General features: G+C 35.7%; 1 protein-coding gene across 5 annotated transcripts in view; it reads left to right on the top strand.

Annotated features, from left to right (window-relative positions):
• The window catches only part of NPAS3 (neuronal PAS domain protein 3), a 624,784-nt gene that overhangs the window by 183,342 nt on the left and 421,008 nt on the right, over positions 1 to 20,434 (top strand). For 3 of the 5 annotated variants that reach the window (XM_050710846.1, XM_035552119.2, XM_035552116.2), the window contains one exon: positions 4,554 to 4,798. In XM_050710846.1, the coding sequence (XP_050566803.1) occupies positions 4,554 to 4,798 (245 nt within the window). Of the gene's footprint in view, positions 1 to 4,553; positions 4,799 to 4,910; positions 4,962 to 20,434 lie in introns of all 5 variants that reach the window. The other 2 variants (XM_035552117.2, XM_035552115.2) reach the window with 1 other exon arrangement.

Genomic DNA, 20,434 nt, shown 5'->3' with positions numbered 1-20,434 from the left:
TTAGTGACAACAAGCAAAAGCAGTGACAGCGCAGCATGGACAAGCTGTCTGTTGGTTTCAGCCATTCTAGTTGTATCTCAGCAGCCTGTCCCTCAAACCTTGTTTTATTGTTGTTGCCCCCAGTCCAATCTCCATTTATGTCAGGTGCACCTTGGGCACAGTAAAACCCCGCCAGTGTGGGTATGTGAGGCTGAGCTGGGGGAGACCAACATCTCCAAGTGTTTTTCTAATATGGGCAAGCCTGCTGCTTCCAAACTGTATTTTGAAGTTGCAGATAGACGTATTTATCTGTAACCATAACCATTGCCTTGTTTTCATTCAAAATGCAAACTCATGGAATTAAATTGTTTCACTGATTTTTACCACACAGGCAAGGTATTGATATGCTAAAAAATCCGTGCTAATGTAGGTCAGTGCATCTGTTGATATGTTGTAATATTTGATTGTCATTATATGCTACAAAAATTAGAAGCTGTCCTTGTCTCATCTTTCAGTTGATAGATGATCTGTCAGACGTGGAGGTTGGGGGTGTGCACATGGATATGGATACATATGTAGGCTTATGAATATAAAATGTATAAAAATGATGTGGAATAAAATATGAAGCAGGTTAAGCTTGGAATGACCACAAGCACAATGAAATCACAAGTGAGTTATGAGTACCAATAAAACTTTTATGCAACACCATATTATCATGTCTTCTGCATCTGGTGTCTTCAATAGAAAATTTACTTTAGAAATGTTGTGTACAATATTTTAAAATTATACAGTACTATTTATTGTACCCTTTCATCTGTAAAAGCAGATCCTCTTTATATCAGTCCATCTGGAAAAACCCTAGAAGGAAATATACATATATATATATATACACATACATATATATATATATATATGTACACACACACACACACACACACACACTAGAAACCTTCTATCCAAAATAGCATTAGTTTTCTGGTCACTAAATATTCTGTTTATATGCTATTGCATCTCAGAATTATCAAGAAGCTAGCAGCTGGAAACCTGTCTTCTTTAGTGGACTCTGTATGGAAATTCCTATAGAAATATGTTCTTAGGGGGAATGCATGAATTTTTACCATTGTATGATGACATCATCCTTCGATATTGTACAGGGATGCACTCTCCAGTTATCTGAGCTCTTTCCCCTTCTCCACAGACAGCAAGAGGGGAGCAATCTTTGTGTCTCTTGGGTATATTTCACACTTTGTTATTTTCTTGTTGGCAGTGTGGGTAGTTTATGTAGATTTTCTTGTCTGTTTGGAGACCTTATCTAAGAACTACTCCTGTAAGACACATACAATACTTATATTCTTGATGTTTTCTGAATGTGAAATCTACATAATAAACATAGGTAAAGTTTCTCTCACTTTAATTCTTATTAGTAGGAGAGCCTGCAGGAATTTCTAAGTGTCTGCACCCTGGTACTCTAGCAAGTTCATTTATGTTACCAAGAACTACCTCTAATCTCAATGTCATATGACAGGGCCCAAGATGTGTTTTCCTCCTGTGTCAACACCAGAGCTTTCTGCTGTGAGCTGCATATCCCTCTCTTATTGCATCTTCTTGGTATTTTCAGTGCCAGCACTTTCCTCTGTTAAGAGCATCTTCTGATGATGCTGATGTTGCCTATCAAAATCACAGGTGCCAGAGATGGTTAGGGTATATCTAATGATTTCCTGCATCCTGCTGAGGAAATTGCTTCTCCCAAATTAAGGACCCATTGTATCAGCATAACCCCAGCATCCAAGCTACGAGTCTTTCTCTGGTGGAATTGTATAGTATAGAAATTAAGATTTATATGCGTGTTTTGCCAGACATTGTTTCTAAACTTAGCATAATGCACTGATGTCAAGAATTATGAACTCCTTGACTTGACTGTCTTGGTGGAGCTTCCACAAACAACAACATACCAAATGGCCAGGAGGAAAAACATGTTACTGATATTACTGTTTCTCAGGGGTTGTTTTTGTGCATGTATTATATTGACTCCCCATTATTTGTACTTTGGGAGTTTTTTCATTCTACTAGTTTTAACATACACAGGTGGCTTTCAAAGTATGCTGTTTACTTACACAGGTAGCCTCACTCTTCAGCTTGCAGGCTTCTATTGCAAAACTGTTAACAATCCAGTAATGCGTTAAAAGTTTATGTAAGTTATACTTTATATTATTCAGTTGACTTGTAAAATGTGGATTCCGTTTTTGGTGTTGCTAAGGAATAATCTATCACCTTTCAATTTCTAACACCCTTCAGTTTCAGAAATTGCTGAGATCTGCAATGTTTCTGACATGTTTTACCAAGGATCTCTTAAAAACTCCCCTTCGTGCACAGGGGTATAATTACGTGCTTTGTAAGGATGGTATGGAGCGAATGCTCTTGGTGAAGACTTTCAGAATAGATCTAGAATCTTAACTCTTCTGGACTCCTCAAATTGATCAGGGGACTTGGGGTCTTTAGACTTGGCTTCTGGAGAATAAAATGTGATGACAGATGAGTAAATGTCATCACTTGTACCTTGAAAATGAGTTTTCACTTGCAAGAAAGATTTATCTCTCTTACTGCATCTCTCTTACATTACTAGTGTATTTAACTTGTATAGGGTATCTGAAATTAATTGGATGGTTCACACCTCACAGAGCTGCAGTTTCTAGGTTTCTGTATATATGTAAAATATTTCTTCTGGCTATATTTAATGCACCTCTTGAGGGATTTTTGACATCTATGATGGTAGATATTTAAAATTCAGAATTGGACAGATGCATCTCCATGAACACTGAAGTATTATTTGTCTCCTAGAAATTAACTTAAAAACCTGAATGTAGCTGCTGGTACTTCATGAAGACAAGTAGGTACCTTACTATGGGATTCAATAGAACGCCTGTGGCTAAGGAGGTGGCATTTCCTCCTGGTATCCTGATCTCTTACCATCTGTGTTCTTTACTTAGGCTGTCTTTTTAAATACAATTGTGTAGGGAACATGAGTTGTTAATCTTTCTCAGGGCAGTGTGAGGGAGGGATTTCATTTGTGTTTTAAGGGCCCAGCTGATCAGCCCTTTCAAGTCTGAGGTATATCTTGGGCAGAGGCAGCCATAAAAATGCAAGTGGGTAAGAATAATAAGAGAATCTTTGTAGTTTAAATCATCTCTATATTTTAGAAAAAATAGGTAGAGGTCTCAGAATCATGGTATTAGATTTACATGCGTAAATTCTACTGATCTACCTCATGCCGTCATGTTTTTTTTTTTATGTTGTGCATTGATGAAATCCAAGGTTTTAAGGAGGATTTTAGAAGCTAGACCAAAACATTTGCTGTTTCATTGTAAATTAATTGAATTTTAGTTCTGTTGTAAACCAGTGCCTACTTAATGGAATTGTGTTTGTAACTTCATCTAACTAACAAGGAATCAAATGAAACAAAGTAAAAATAGTCTTTGTAAGGGACTAGAAGTGTTTCTACTCACCTTATGCAGTGATTGGCAGACACCAACATCAGCACATAGACTCCAAATCTTCTGGGAAGTGTATTGTACATTTCTGTCTGCCTCAAACCACAAAAAAGTTCCTTTTCCCTTGTAAAGTAGTGTTATCATATATTGAAACAAACTGAATCTTGAGTTTACTTTGAGTTTCAGGAAAAGATCAGGGAAAGACCGCAGTCTTGATGATCCAATGTGCGTTCAGCAGTTATATGCCAATTAAATAACCCAGGAATAAAAACTGTTACTTTTAGGCCTTGCATATGGGTGGTAGCAAGAGATACATTGGTAAAACAGGAATAAATGAATGTCTCTGCATTTCCACCTGCTTAGCATAAGGCAGAAGGTCTTTTCTGATCAAAAAGTTGTCTAGGAGTCTGACATATGTGGTAGTTAATTACAATCAGAAACATGAAGCACATAACTATTAACTGCTTTCTCACACCTCTGACAAAGGTTACTGTTCCCACAAAAAGACAGCTGAACAGCTCATAAGGAATAACTTCCTGAAATCCCAGCAGATTTGCACTATAACACCAGACTTCTGTAAACTTCTTTGACTCAGAAGCTACTTTACAACCTGTTTGGTCATCTTGGCTGCCTGCATAGCAACCCCTGTCAGAGGTGGCAAACACATCAGACATCTGTTTCCAGCTTCCTTTCCCACCAGAGTCAGAATTTGGTACACATTTAGACAAAAACGGGTTACAGTGGGTCAGCAGCAGCAATGGCATCTGTGTAGATAAACCCTGTATTCTTGGGAATTGTTTCTTGTGACTGGCATCAGAAAAAGGAAGGATAGCCTAAGAAGCTGTTGAAATGAGTTAGTAGTCATTACATAGCATGTCTACAACCAAAACTCAAGTACTGTCATTAGTTTTAATTATTCAAAGACTGGAGTACCATTAGATATAACCTGAATTCTGTACATCCATACACAACAATATTTTGAAAATGTGGTAATTTGTATAGAAGACCAGCAATGAAAAAGCAAATTGGTTAAATGTGACAGAACACTAATATTGATGAATGCCCTACTTTGTTTATTTTCTTCAGTTTACAAGCTTTGAGGAAGGAAAAGTCCCGAGATGCTGCTCGATCTCGCCGGGGAAAGGAGAATTTTGAATTCTATGAGTTGGCAAAGTTGTTGCCGCTGCCTGCAGCCATTACCAGCCAGCTTGACAAGGCATCCATCATCCGACTTACAATTAGCTATCTGAAAATGAGGGACTTTGCTAATCAAGGCGATCCTCCATGGAACTTGAGAATGGAAGGACCTCCACCTAATACATCAGTAAAAGGTATGCTGTAAATACGTTGTATTATATCAAATATGGCAGCCTTTAGTAACCTCTAAATTGAAATTTTTACCATCATCCTTTCTTCTTTCCCTGCATATCAAATCCTTTAAAGGGATACAAATGTGGAAATCTGAGGTCTGCATGAGAAAGACACCATGTGAAGGTGAAATAAACCTCTTATTTTATATATTTTTATTTAACAACAAACCTGTTGATACGAGTATTACAGCTGTAAGTTTTCTGGGTAAAAGATTAAATCATTCAAAGTTATTTAGCAATGATTGTGTTACTTTTCCTATTCTAATATCCTATAAAAGGATGCATTTGAGAGGAACATGGTGTTATTCCTTGATTTGAGAACTCAATCTCTTAATTCTGTCACTAAAACTTAAAGGCAGAATCATGTTGTCTCCCAGTTCATGAACATCATATCCACATTTTTAAATCTTCAGATCAGAGACCAGGATTTTATTCATCATCTTTTAATGTGTATAGAAATTATTTTTGACTTTTGAGCCTGTAGGCATTTATCAAGAGTTCAGCCAACATATGCTATTTTCAATAATAAACACCTTCTTTTCATGCTTAAACAAGCTGTTGGGCCCCAAATGTTTTAGACATGAGTCTCCATAGAAGTCTGTTAATAGAAGAATCAGAGATTTGTTTTTAGAGGCTGTATGCATGTTGGTCATGACTAGTGTTTCCAGTAACTTGTATAAACTGAACGTTTTGTGTAGTTTTTTATTCATGCTATGTATATAGAAGAGTGTGATCTTGCTGTCTGATAAGTATTTTAAATTAGTGTGAGAGAACCTTATTAAACTATAACTGTCCATGAAGGGTTACCGGTACTGGCAGTGCAAAGAGCTTTTACTTGCTCTTCTATTTAAAGGAAGCAAGATTAGTTAAGCAAAGTTATAATTTTCAGTGGATGAAGGGCAGTAGACATGGAGGGCAACAACCAAAGGACTTTGAGGCTGATGATTTAGTAGCTGGACGTATTTGCGTCACTTCATAAATTTCATTTATATTATCTGCCACGCCATATATAATTTCCATGAAGAAAAAAGGTAATAATTACATCATTCAGAGCACAAGTACAACGTGGTTCATCAGGCTTCTGATATAATATGCAAATGTTCCCCATTTTTTCAGGATGAAACTTTGCTCTCAGGTAATTAAACAGTGTTTCAAGATGAGTATAAAGTAGACTCCTTGCTGTAGGATCTATGATCTGTCTGTAAAAAATAAATAATTCTTTCCCAAATTCCTGTAGCTAACTGACACACAGAGCTTCTACAAGCTGCCCTGTGTTACAGAAAATCTGATGTCTGCAGGTCTCTGTGCACGTTTTCAGAGTATCTGGGATCTGTTTTTCATTATCCTCTTGTGGAATAAGAATATATATATGAATACTGAAGCTTCCTTTTTGGCAAAGATTGTAATGAAGGAAAGATTTTAAAAGGAGAATAAAACCTTATTCTTAGATAAAAGCATAAATAGTCTGGTCTAGATTAACATGTTTTTCCCTATAAAAAAGCTAGGTAAACATTTAATGTCTTTCTACCCGTTGATGATATGGGTCCCATTCCTCTAGGCATAAGGGCTGTGGGGGGGATAAAGAAAGATTTTTACTTTTGTTCTGTTTGAGTAGAATTTTTTTTAAGCTGATTAGGATTTTATTTTTTGTCAGTTTATTGAAATAATTATTACTAATAATTCCATTGTATAAGAACTCACCGTAAGCAAGCTTAACTGTACAGTACAGGTATACTTTATTACTTCACCAGTTCTCTTTACACAGAAAACCTGTTCACACATTCTGATCAAGTATTTGTGAAATTACATCAAAATAAATTCATTTTTGTTTATTAAGGTTGCTTTTTGCTGACCTTAAAGAAGTTCATATTGATAAACTCATACAAATAGCTTGCAGCTTCATATGAAGTACAGTTGATAATTCTACAATAAAACACTGGACGTTATACTTTGTGCAAGTCCAAGCAATCTCCTGAATAGACTCAAAGGTATTTGGAAAATTATATGAGAGGTACTTATGCTGCATAGGCAACTGCTCCACTGTGTTACTCCCCCTCCCCCCCCACCCCCCACAATGTGATGGTCTGCTTGTGTTAATAATTAAATTTCAAAGCTTAGTTTTAAATTTGTTCCCCACTACTGTACAGCAACTTAATCATTTTAATTGGTTATTTCAGGAAGGTCCTTTACTCTGCCCTGTGTTTATCACAGCTTTTCTTAAAAGTCTATAAAGGCTGATGAGTATGTTCTCTTATGGCTATTGTGTAGCGATCACTACAAGTTTTGCTTGCAAATGAACACTCAGGTGACTTCATATAATATTTTCAGAGTCAATTACTTCATGGAAATATCTTGAGCAATTGGGAAGTAACAGATAGTTTTCTCCATTATTTAAGAAATATCTGTATTGTTATAATACAGATCAAATCTACAACGAACATTATGCATTATTCAAGAAATGACCAGGCATTCTCAACAGTGTTTCAGCTAAATAACTGATGATTGTAACCTTTAAAGAAATCTCATTGTGGTGACTATTGGTAAATCATTTCTCCATTCATAGTAATCTTTATTTAGAGGCTATCTAGAAACCATTATATCTTTTATTAATCTTAAAAGCAATAGCCAATGATCTGACATTTGCTAAAAATGGATTAATCTTCCATCAGCAGACTTCAGTCAATTTTTTTTGGTGCATTGTCTAAGGCCTTCTATATGTAGGAAGTATTAGACCTTGTAAACAAATACACAATTTGCAGCAGATGAGTTTAAAGTTCTTAAAGATCAGGACATAATTCCTATAGGGCAGAAAATAATCAAAAAGTTATTTAGAGTCAGAATGAAATTGTTATTCTTTGCATAATACATACGATATGTTATGAATAACAGTACTATTCCTCTTTGTTTCCAACCCTCCTGAAGTCTTTTTTTTGACTCCCAGTATTTAAGGGAAATATTCTGAGGAGAAAAGTAAATGAAATACTAAGCTTTTTGTTTTTTCACTGAGTGACTCTGCTGAAAGCTCTGATCTGAGAATGGAAAAAATTTTATAGCACGTTCTGTGTGTTCAGACAGTAGTGGTGTCTTAGGTGGCCTCCCGTGTGTTTTGATTACCTGACCCAGAGCAGGTCCCATAGCCCTTTCACATCAGACTGTTGTGAGCACCTTCATATTTTGGAATATCATTGTCTGCAAATGATTGACTCCAAATTTCTTAATGTTTTTAGCACAAGCTGTTGTTGAAAATGTTCAAAGATCAGTATCTTATATTCTTTTCCACTGTGATTTGTTTTCACCAAACTATATATTTTTTTCTAAGTCAAGGGAGAAAGGGAGAGAAGGGAGTGTAAGGTGCTGTTATGTTCTGTGATGTGTGGAATGTCTGTGGCTGAAGTGAAGTCGTACCACGTAACTCCCTTCTGGGTGAGCTTTGGACCCTAGTACTAAATTGGGATCACCATCACTGTGAAAAGAAGGCTCCTGACTCTTCGTCTTGAACACAGTTCTTAGCACTTGCCATTTCTGTTTCTTTTGAAGCAGCAATTAACACAGTAGTCTGTGCCTAATTCTGTAAACCCTTTCGGAAAGTTGCTATAATGATTTTTATTCTTTTTTTTTAGTAAACTGAGGTGTTCATTTTTGTCTTTGGAAATGCAAGTGTTTGTGTAAGGCCATGAGTATAATTTCCTGCTGAAGAATATGGCATGGAAACTAGAGTATGTGAGACAAATTTAGGTGTCTTTGAATGAAAAAAAGTAATTAAGATATTATCTACAATCTCAAGTTATAAGTGGGTTTATTGTGCTTTATTTTGTTTAAGCCAAAAATTATGTTACCTGTGTAAGATAATCTTGCTTATCTTCCGTCTTGAGAGAAGATGAGGTGAATGAGATTGTAGGTGAGGAGTGAAAAGGACTTCAGTAAACAGTACCGACTGGCATGTCACTTTTACTTTAGCTATCTCTACTTTTAGTGTTACATGCTCTGAAATCAAGTAGCTTTACACATCTGTGTTCTGAAATTAATACATTGGCATATGAAAAGAAACCAGATGTCAAAATTTTGTGGTGGACTGAAATATTTCTTTCCTATATTGCTCTTGTCTTATAACTAAATATGACTCTGAAGTGTTAACTGTAATAAAGCATTCAATGTCACTTCAGTTTTGCACTGGTGAGAAAATTAAAAATCTTTTGACAATCACAAGAAGAAAAAATATGCTTTAAAACAAAGTTGCACATTTCCTTCAAACTATCATGCTTTTCAAAGGGTCAGTTATCAATGCAAACAAAGTATAAAAGTATAGGTTGAAAACGAACTTTGTTTTATCATACTGTGGAACTTGGGGTTGAGTCCAGTGCTTTGAATTCTCTGGGAAAGAAAATAAGCAATAATAATTGGAAAATATGGTACTAGTTATCCTAAATGTCAAGTAGGATTGCCTTCATTAATTTAAATAACTTTTTATAATAATTTTTATGCTAGATAAGTATACATTTTTAAGAGGTAAATAAATAGTTCCCTTCTGAATCATCTCATTGTGAGTGATTTAGTAATGTTATCTCTTGTCACCCTCTTACATTTTAAACTAAATGTTGTCTCCTGGGTAGGAGAAGCAAGACAGTACAAGCCTTCTGCTGCTAAGCCTCACAAACTGATAAACTTTCCTCTGAGATCACCCTTCCTTTCTGAGCTACCATGCACTTCTATCTCAGGGAAACCATCCATAGAGGTGAAGAAATAAACTTTCTTCCTCAACGTTTTTGGCCTGAGACACTGTTTTTCACAGTCAGACAGGAAAAGATCATTCAGATGGCATAGCAAATATATTGTAACACATGATTTGGCAATATTGTTTGTCATGAAAAGGGCTTCTAAATCTGGCTGTCCGGCCTCACACGGAACTTCTGCTCTTGTGTTGGAGAATCCTTGATAGCCTTGTAATTTATTACTCCATATCTTGCAGGCATTTTTCTTATTGATAGGAAAATCTGATTTCTCTTGGTGCAAAAGCTGCTATACAGTGCTTTGGCTGTGTACAAGTATCAAACACTGATTTTAAATGTATTATCTATTCATTCTAAACCTGTTTATGTAGTCATAGGGGTAGTGCAGTTGTGGTAAGTTGTTTAATCACCCAGATAATTAATAATTACCCAGATTAAAGAAAAAGTCTGTTAAGTGATGTTTAAATGTAGAAAGTGAGTGCTGGAAATTTCAGGCAGTCAGTGGTAAAAAGATAATGTTCTTTGTGAGAATTATTGATGGTTTTCTAGTATGAAAGATATGGAACCCAAAATGAGGTAGCTCTGTTTGAATCTCATTGTGATAGATAAGATGAATTGAATACTGGACTCGGACTTGGTGGTTGCCTAGTGACAAGTGATCATGACCTGATTGCTTTCCATCTCTGCAAATGGAGTAGGGTGCCAACCAATATACTCAGTGCTTTGGAGGGACTAATTGTCTAATGGTGAAACTTACATGTGAAATTGATTGTGAGGAAAAATTTAGAGAAATTAGAAGTTGACTAGAACTCTTACAGGAAAAAACATGAAATGATGGTTTCCTAGGCACCTGAAAGTTATAAAATGGCATACTTTTTTTCAGAATGAAAGTGAATGCAATAATAAAGAAAATATATCTATGTGTATTTATGTAAAACTTTGGGAATAAAAGGGGAATATATAGCAATTAAGATAAACTGGAATTTTATGAATTTTCTGTCTAAGGTGCAGAAAGTTGACAAAGAAAAGAGGAAACATGAAAAATGAAAGGGGGTTCCATTGCCCAGCATATCAATAAAACAACTGAAAGTATTCAGATCTCCTTGGGCTCAGTAGTTCTTTATCATAGATGCATGATAAAGTTTTTTTTGAGGTATGCTCATACAGTTTTGACATCCTGACCTGTTTTTTTTTTCTTTTTTTTTTTTACCAATGTAGATTCCAACGTAGAAAATTTCCCTAATAACGTGAGCAGCACTGGAAAATGTGCCATTGTTTATAGCTTAGTCCCTGCAGTCCCAACACACACTGCTGTGCAAAACATGGCCTATCCCATGTGTATGTTTTTACAAAGAATCTTTGTGGACAACTCATCTTGAAGTACCACATTTCCAAGACAGATAAATGTCCTACCAGATTGGAAAGAAAATCAGATGATAAACAGTTCATACTGTACTGTTCGTCAGTACTGTACAAAACTGTTCATTAACTGAAAAACAGTTGGTGGCATCCAGTAGAGCTAAGCTTGAATAAATCAACTGATCTGGGATAACTTGTATCAAAGGGCTCTAAAAACGCTGAAAATATATTTGTCTCACTAAGTTAATTTTAAATGCATCTCTTTTATATCATGGAAGTTGTAGATAGATAAGATTGCAAGGGGAAAAGTTTAAAAAGAAAAACTGGAATGACATGAGTTCTAAAGGTACCAGTGGAGAGACATGGGTAAATGAAGATTAGCTAGTCTGTCATCAGTTATAGACATATTATTGGGGAAATTACACTAAGGATAAGATAAGGGTAAAATTATATTTTTTTCAATAAACATGGATAAATGAAAAGTAGTTTTTGTAAAACAAAGCCTAATTCTCTGAGGTTGCTAGTCAATTAACAAAGATATACAGTCTATACTGAAATATTTTTAAGGCATTTAATTTACTGGTTTATAAGACTTTGGTTTTAAAATAGTGGAATATATTGGCAGATCACACCCTGCCATTAACTGATCAGTTATAACTGATCTTGGAAAGCATAACTGGTCTTGGAAAGCAGATCTAAAAGAAAGGTACTATTAAAAAAGGAGCTTCTGTGGATTTCTGCAGAAACCACTCTGGGCATGATCATTAATAATCTGGCAGTAAATATGGCACCACTGCTGATTTAAAATTTGCAAATTACAATGATATTTGGGTCATTGACAATGATCTGTGCAACTTAGTAAATCAAACCTCCTATTTATTTTTTTCAGTACAACGAAATAGAAAATTAAATTGTTCTTTAGTCTTATTATCATATTAGTCATTTTCATCCTAACTATCCTAAATCCAGGATAGTGGCTGTTGCTTTGTAGTTAATTTTGTTACAAGACTTTGAAATGTTTTGGTTTTCTTGTGATGCAGAACCGGAACAATGTGAAAAGCACTTTTCAGCTCTTTTTTTTTTTTTATGAGGAAAAAAGAACCTACCTGATACTTCAAGAGCTAGCAGAAATGATAGAATGATTTAGTTTCTGATGGTGCTTTATTTGTGTCATAAAAAGTTCTATCCATCACTTGTGTGGAGACGCAAAACATTTACTGCTGGTAACAAATTAATGCTCTTTCTAAAATGTTGTCAATCAGATGTCAGTGCCTGGAAGAGTTGTTTACTGCCAGAACTCCACCTTACAACTTAACAATTAAATAGGAAAACAACCAAACAGTAATTGTTTTTATGAGCAAGGAAATAGAACAGGTGACTTTAATGTTTTTTTCTCTTACTCAAAGCTGCTATTTTATTTCCATTCTGTTGCACTGGAATTCATCTTCTGTTTTCTCTTCTTCTACACTGGCTTGGCCCTTTTTGCATTTTCTTTGTTCTTTTAATACAATTAATTTATTTTTAAATTTACAATTTATTCAGTTTATTTTTCTTTGCCAGTTTTTATTTCCTTGTCAGTTTCAGTGTTGACTCTGCCATTTTGTATTCCTGTGGTTTTCACCGTGTTTGCAACAGTTCTTCAATTCTCAGTGCAGTTTTGGTAATGAAAACGCATGAAAACCCACCAGAAGAAAATAATAATAAAAAATAACTGTTTGCTTCAGTCTTTCATCCTTCAATATGCATGTCTATGGACAGTCATCCACTCTATCATTCAAAATTCACGTAATTTCCTCATTCCAGCTAAAAGATAGTATTTTAATTCTAATTCGTGGCTGAGAATATTGACAGTATGGGCTGAGTGGGTTTTCACAAGAGCATGGCCTTCAGCAATGGACTGACAAATATGTCAGGAGGAGAATTGTATTGACAGTTGCATGGGTTGCAACCTTGGTGACTCTAGTAAAACAAGACAGGGAAAACTTTCAACTTAAAAACCAGTTAATTTCTTAATTTCATTATATAATCACGTGTATTGTTAAGGAGAGTTAATTACTCATCCAGTAGAAATTTGTGTAAAGGTTGATGCCAAAACAGTCCACTTTTCCAAAAACCCTTAATAAAATGTTTCCATATGATTTTACATTCATGTTTTATGTTGCATGGGTTAGCTCCAGGTGGTCTTTTTTAGAAGCATGAATATCTTAAATTATATGTACAGTCTACATAACTTTTTCAAATAATGCACATGATGGGGTTAGCCAATTACAGATGTGCAACAAATCCGGTGTGCCAAAAATGCTTGTTCTGCTTTTTGCTTATACTAATCAGAAACAGACAAAAAGTAATCATTGCCGTAGTTTTGATATGTAAAATGAAAAAAGGCTGTTGCTATCTGTAGGGCTATATCTGACAATTTTTCTTTGTCTTTTAATTTGTCCTATTTTGAACAGAAGACAAGTGACTTTACTGTGAAGAGTGGTTTGAACAGAGTCTCTGTAAAGGTTATATTGTAGTGATCCATTTTGTAAGTGGTTGAAGAATTGGATCTTATGGTTGGATTTAAACATTTCAGTGTAGTCATCATACTTGAATCTCCTCAGCTGAGCAAAGAATGTAAGAACGTGCTTAAAGTCCTGCTAACTTCAGTAAAGTTTAGCAATACCTTTCTTTCATTAATGTAGTTTACTGGGTTTCTGGGTCATCTGAAGTCCTACCACCATATACCTCCAGTGAAATTAATGCTTTCTTTAGATCTCATTGAGATCATTGAGGGTGATAATAAATGCATCTGTATAAAGAGAAGAATAAATAGATTAACCACCTGATAATGTAGCACAGTCCTTAAACATGCACACACACATGCAAAAATATGTTTTTATTATGAATAGGCTATTTAAATTTTTATTTACTTATTTTTTACCAGAGTTACATCACTCCACATTACAGGTCAACAGTTACGACTCAAATATTTTGTCTCAAATGAAAGAAAAACCATTTTTAATGGAAAGAGCAAATCTGTGTTTTTCCATCTCATATGCTTACAATTATATATTTATTAGTGTTTTCTAAAGTGACTGTCTAAATATTTGGCATAAATAATAGAGCTGTGGAAATGAAGTTTAAAGTAGGTGGATTTAATAATAACTCTTAATTTTTGTGTAATAGTTGTGTTAGATACCTGTGGTCAACAGAGCAAGATTTAGGTATTCAAGGTAGAATTTTAAAAACCAAAGTGCGGTGATTTTATATCTATATAAAATGTAAGTATAACCACAGTCTAACCAATGCTTGACCACAATATCAATGCAGCTTAATTTCTGCAACTCTTCTCTTTGAAGATGGAGGAAGGAAATCGAGTTTCCACCAAATCCCTATGCTCTTGTGGTCTCCCATTTCAATCAGGGATATAAAGTAGAATACAATGAATCCATAGTAAAGACTTTCCCAGGACATTAGAGAGATCAGTAAAAACTGTTTTCATTAGCTGTCTGTAATTAAAGAACACCCTTCATAGAGAGCTTACAATTTAGAGAACGTGTAAGCCTCTACATCTCTCTGAGACTGAGCAAAATAGGAATTTCCATACCGCTGGGAACTTAGGTGAGGCTATAAAATATTCAGCTCCTTTAAGAAACATGTTTTTTTGTTTGTTTGCTAGCTTTTAAGCCAAGATGAATATTTTTCTTTTTAAATCCTTTTAAATTAGTCATACTGTGATTCCTGTTTCTAAGGAAGGAAAGAAAGGCAAATCCCTAATAAACTACTTAACTTCAGTTGTGCTACAGTCGTCTTCATAATTGGAGCTGTTACAAAACGTTTACCTTAATTTCAGTGCTTGAGCATGTCAGTCCCTATAATTTTTACACAGTTAGCCCAGTGCATCTGCACAAGCATGCATGTGTTGTCACTCTGCATTCTATTTGTACTATATAAAAACTGTTTTTGCTTTGCTTGGGGTGGTGCCACATTTAAGTACAAAACTCCATGTCTTATTTCATCATCTGGAAAGTCATTAAATGCATATTCATAAAAAGAAGATGGAGGAATATTTTTGTTCACATTTTTACACATACAGAGAATTCCCAGCCATTGCATACAGCAAGCAGAATGATATTGTCAACTTTATCTCACTTTAGAATTTATAGAAAACCACAACTGTGTAGAAGTTTAGGAAAGTTCAGGAGCTGGTTTTTCCTTGCTTTTTTAAAGTACACGTGATATTTCTGTAACTATCAGAACAACTCTACATTTATGTATCCCCTTTCAAATTTGAATTGCTGTGTATGCCAGCTGTTTCTCATCCTCTTGATGAAGCCAAACAGTGCTGATAATGCTAATAGAGAAATTGAGGCATATACAGATTTAGGGCTAGCTTTTCAAAAGAGCACAGCACCCCAACTGGGGCCAGATTTCAAAAGATCTCTGATCCTATTCAGCAACAAAATAAATAGCCAGATTTTCAAAAGATTTCAGCACTTTGGTAATCTGATCATAAGAAGCAGCTGCTGAGCACATTTGCAAAGCCAGCCAAGAGTGACTTGCTCAATATCACATGAGAAGCGTGTGGTTGAGCAGGGAATAGAGCCCTCTTTCCATGTCTTAAGATTAAGAGTCCAGTTCTTTAGCAAGGTCATCTTCATGTCCTTTGCAAGAATACTGTATTAGTGAGCCTTTCACCAGGAAATTTAACCCATTTCTGTGAGGACATAGTTTTCAGAATAGCTATTAGGACATATGCTCAGGCTGGATAATGAAGCAATCAAATAGGAGAAACACTTCTAATCAGTTTCATATTGAATCTCTGTGTTATATTGTCTTAATTAGGCATACCTTGAAAAATAATCCCTGCAGTGTTTTTTAAAGACTTCATTACCCATTGCCAATCTTTTAAGTGTCACCAAAAAAAAAAGAAAAAAAAAATAATACGTAGGTATTCTAAGAAATATGAGAAATCCACAGAAGCCTGTGACAAGTGTCCAGGTGTGATTTTTTGTGGGCTTCCACCCTAACACAATTTTCTGAATGATGCATAATTTTTTTTTTGACATTTTAAATATTTGTTTCTGTCCCTTCCTGTAGTTGGTAGAAATGGGAAGTTTAGTTTTCTCCTTATTTTGTGTATAAAATCTAGCTTCATGTCTTGCTCTCTGTACCTTCTAGTTTCTATTCTGTTTGTGTTTTTTTTTCCTCCTGTTATTCTTTTGCTCCAGCGTGCTATCCTGAAGACTTAATGGGCAAGCTTTATTTCACATATACTACTAAGGAACTGAGAGGAAAAGTAACGGCTCACCCAGCCTCATTGTACATTTTGCTTTTGTAGTTGTTTTCCAACAACTTCACAAGACATAAAGGAACTGCAGTCTTCATGCAGATGGCTGAATCAAGAGGCCACGTGGCTGCCTTGAGACGATAAGTCTTTTACAAGGTCTACGTATTGAGTTCACCTATTACCAGCCTTGGAGCCAGCCCCATAGATGTTCCTTGGGTAGAAGTATCAGGCACAGCCAGGGCTCAAACAGTTTTCCAGTGTGTGCTCACTCGCAGCTTTGGTGTTCTTTGGTCTCTAGCAGTGATGATGCCAGAAAATGCGGTGTGGGCATTATCTTTGAAGATGCCCATGTGTGTCCTGAAAGTGTTGTTCTTTCACCTGCCGAACAAAAAGAAAAATTTGGGGGAAAGCTCTGTTCAGTTTGAACTGAACTGCATACAAAGGATATGATGGTCATGAAGTGATTGGTTCTTGAAGTGGAGAGCACTTGCAGAACTTTTTTGTTAAGGTACAATGTTAAGCTGCTGTGGTAAGCATCCAGTCTGACCCTTTGCAGACCCAAGACAAAACCTCATCCAGTAATTTCTGCATCTGTTTGAGATCCAGGTTTATCTCTTAAGAAGGTATCTTATGTTGATGTAAAGCATTTAAATGATAAAGAATCAACTACATGCCTGGGCAGATTGTTCCAATGGTTAATTACTGTCACTGTGAAAAAAGTGTGCCTCATTTGTAGTCTTATTTCAGCTTCGGCTTCCAAACACTGGATCTTGTTATGCCTTTTTCACTAGATTAATGAGCTGCCTACTGTCAGAAATCTCTTCCACATGTAGGTATAGTAATCCTCTTAACCTTCTTTTCAGTAACTAAATAAATTGAGCTTTCTTAGTCTTTCACTATAGGGAATGACTTTCAGAAGTCTAATCACTCTTGTAGTTCTTATTTGAGTCCTATCCAATTTTCTAAGATTTTCAGAATGGAGAAAACCACAGCTGAACACAATATTTCAATAACAGTGTCATAAAAGCCTAAAGTAAAAATTCCAGTGTCTATTCCAGTGTGATATTCTCTGGCTTATCTCAGCGAAATATTTAATGTGCATTTTGGTGTAATACAAATAGCTTTTTTTTCTGGAAAAGGTTCAAACAATGTCAAGAGGCAAATTCTCAGGAATAATTGTGAATGCTGAAGGTTACCTGTAGTTTGTATTTTGTCTCAAGAGCAGAGTTATTTCAGTAGGAATAGACTGTGGTAGAGAGAACTGAATTTAGAGAGTGGGCACCACAAGGTAAGATTGGGGAAGTAATCTTTTGGGGAACAAGGCTTTCATAGTTGGGATATTGAACGGGCCAGGATAGGTACAACCACAATGTTGGCTTGCCTTGCAGAATCCAGAAGATCTCTCCAAAAAAACATCTGTCCACACAGACACACATTCACAATCCTGTGGTGCGCAGAAATTAGGGCTCTGCAAGGAAAATGAAGTCACTTTTTTAAGACAGCATGTTAACTGAAACCAAAATTTGTATGGAAATGAGAAGAAAAGCCATTCTGAATCCATACTTCCCTTGGTTCAAAATTAGAGTTAAGTCAACTCAGGCTATCTGCATGGTTTCAGTTCAGCTGTCTCTAGCATTTTATAGCAATGGAAAGAGACATGAGCCTTATCCGCAAGGAAAAGTACCGCCTTCAGACCCAGGCAGTTTCTTCATGATTATAAACTAAGCTTCAGATTTTGCCAGTGACTTCCTTTAGTTCATATTCTCAAAAAGTAAATTCTGAAAGTAACAGACAGAGATTTCAGGCTCTCAGCCATTTCCCCCTGTGAATTGGTTTGGGAGAAAAATACTTTACTTTTTTTTTTAGTCCTGTACAAAAGCTGTCTCCTCAGACTCCTGGGTCAATTCCCTTAACTTTCCAAAAATGCTGTTACATTCTTTTTACAACTTTAACCCAGACAGCAATCTTTGGACACCTCAGGAGAACTTTCCTTTGTGCTTCAGCTCTCGCTTCAGAGGCATGGGATTTTGTCTGTCCTCAAAAATTTGGGGTGACTACTTCAATTCTATGCAACACTAAATGAAGTGATATCAGAACTTGAAGTCTTGCTTCTCTTGTTTGTGAAGCATGTGTGTCAGAAAGGAAACCAGTGGCTCTGAGACAGCAGCACTCACCACTGCTCTGCTTGATATGCTGCTACAGGTAGACCGAAGAGATATTTGACTCTTATCTCTGGCACTATCTTCCCTCATCTTGTGTTACCCAACTTTTCAATTTACCTTACCTGTATTTGCCCTGTCTTCTTTCCCAAAACTATTTGCTAGGGTTGGATTACTTGTAACAGTAGCCAAAATTAAAGAGTGCTTTGGCTTCTTTGCCTACATGGTTGGTTACGTGTTGTCAAAGGATAAATTGGATAACTGCATTCATTTGCACAACTTCTCCACAGAACTTTTAAAACTATTTAAGAAAAAAAAGAAAAGGTAAACCTAAATAAGGGTACACAGTATTTGGGTGGGTATTGTCAGGTTACAGGTTATTTCTTCTATTAAATGTTTTTCTTTGCATGTATTCATGTGTTTTAGTAAGTTACAGTAGAGTTAACAAGAAAGTTAAAATCATCTAAGTCCATCTGTAGTATATTTTATGCTTCTAATGATTTCATTTTAATGTCTCTGTTTAGTTTCATACTGATCATTTATACTGACAAAAAAGAAAAAGCAAGGAACCTGCCATCAATCATTCATTTAATCAAGTAGCAAAAGTAGATAAATAAACATACTGAGTTAATTATTCTTCTGTACGTAATGATTGACAATAATGGTAATTTATTCCCTTTTTTAACCTTTGACTGCCAGTATAGTTGGGATTAATAGACACTGACAAAATGAGAAGAAATACGTTTTTAAAAGTCACTGAACATTGCTAATGTTGGAGTGCTTTCCCCGAAACTTTTCTCTGAAGATGCATCAGATCTATGTCATGCTATTTCTCACACCTTTTTGTGCTGTGTTTCATGCCATTTTGGTGATTGATATTAGTTTACAGACATATGACCAGGCATATTTTATGAATGAAGAAGCTTTCGGGGATATACAATATCGCATCTTTACATTTATTGTAGATAAATGTGGAGATTTGAAGATCTCGAAATATTTTGCATGTTATTGCAGTCTATTCAAAAGCTAACAAAACAAGTTAATGTTACAGCTAGTAAATTGTCATCTGCACCGTCCATCAGACAACATTTCCTCCATATGAATTCTCTTTTCCCCCTTTCCAATATTTGTGGGTCTGTCCAAAGTGGGGAGAGGATTTTTCAGACCCTTTTATAGAATTCCAAAAGCAGCTCTCACTGATAGGAGTGCAAAGAAGTCAATTCAACCACGTCTCCCAGCCTTTCACCACCGAATTGTGTGTCCCGTGACTCAACAGGCACCTCAATAGATTCCCGTTAATCAGTTACCCTAACTTCTAAAAGGTATTTGTCATAATTAATACTCCTTTAGATTAGTACAGGAGTATGGTGTCCTGAACAAAACATGATGAGGACATTTTGCAGGTGTTTTTGAAATACTGTGTAATGTTGTGATTTTCAAACAAGTAGAAGGCACGGTGTATAATATGCTTTTCACCTAGCTTGAATGGTGCATCAATGAACAAAATACTACTTCTATTAGAAATAATCTGATTTTATTCAAGTGTGTTTCCTGTAATATTTCAATAAGTGTTGTTAAATATTTCAAACATGAAAAAGCCTTGCATTTGGATCTGTACATTTTAGTAACTGAACCCAAAATTTCAGAGGCACAAATATGTAAGTCTTGATTTTACAGATTTTGTTTGGATCTGTTCTGTTGTGTTTTGTTTTGTTTCCTGAAAGGGTGACCTAGTTGTACATAACCAGATAATCTCCCAAATTCTATATTTCTTCAGGTGTTCAAATATTGAAATGATTTCTTCCACTCACAAATGGCATGCTATATGGTTCCTTTGCGTTCCTTTCTTAAGGAATGAAGGAGGACAGAGATATTTTTCCATATACTGGGTCTCATGGACCAGGTTCCAATCCCAAACAAACAAACAACAAAAACAAAACAACAACAACAAAACCTTGGTCAGTTTGAAGAGAGATACAAAGGTTCAGAAAAGAAGAAAGTTAGTTGTTGGCGTGGTGTGTAGTGTCAGTCTTTCAAGGTATACTTCCTGCTTTTGTCAGGGACTTCCTGACAGACCTGA

Source organism: Cygnus atratus, chromosome 5 (genome assembly GCF_013377495.2).
Source record: "Cygnus atratus isolate AKBS03 ecotype Queensland, Australia chromosome 5, CAtr_DNAZoo_HiC_assembly, whole genome shotgun sequence".
Lineage (NCBI taxonomy): Eukaryota > Metazoa > Chordata > Aves > Anseriformes > Anatidae > Cygnus > Cygnus atratus.
This window is presented reverse-complemented; position numbering and strand designations above follow the sequence as displayed.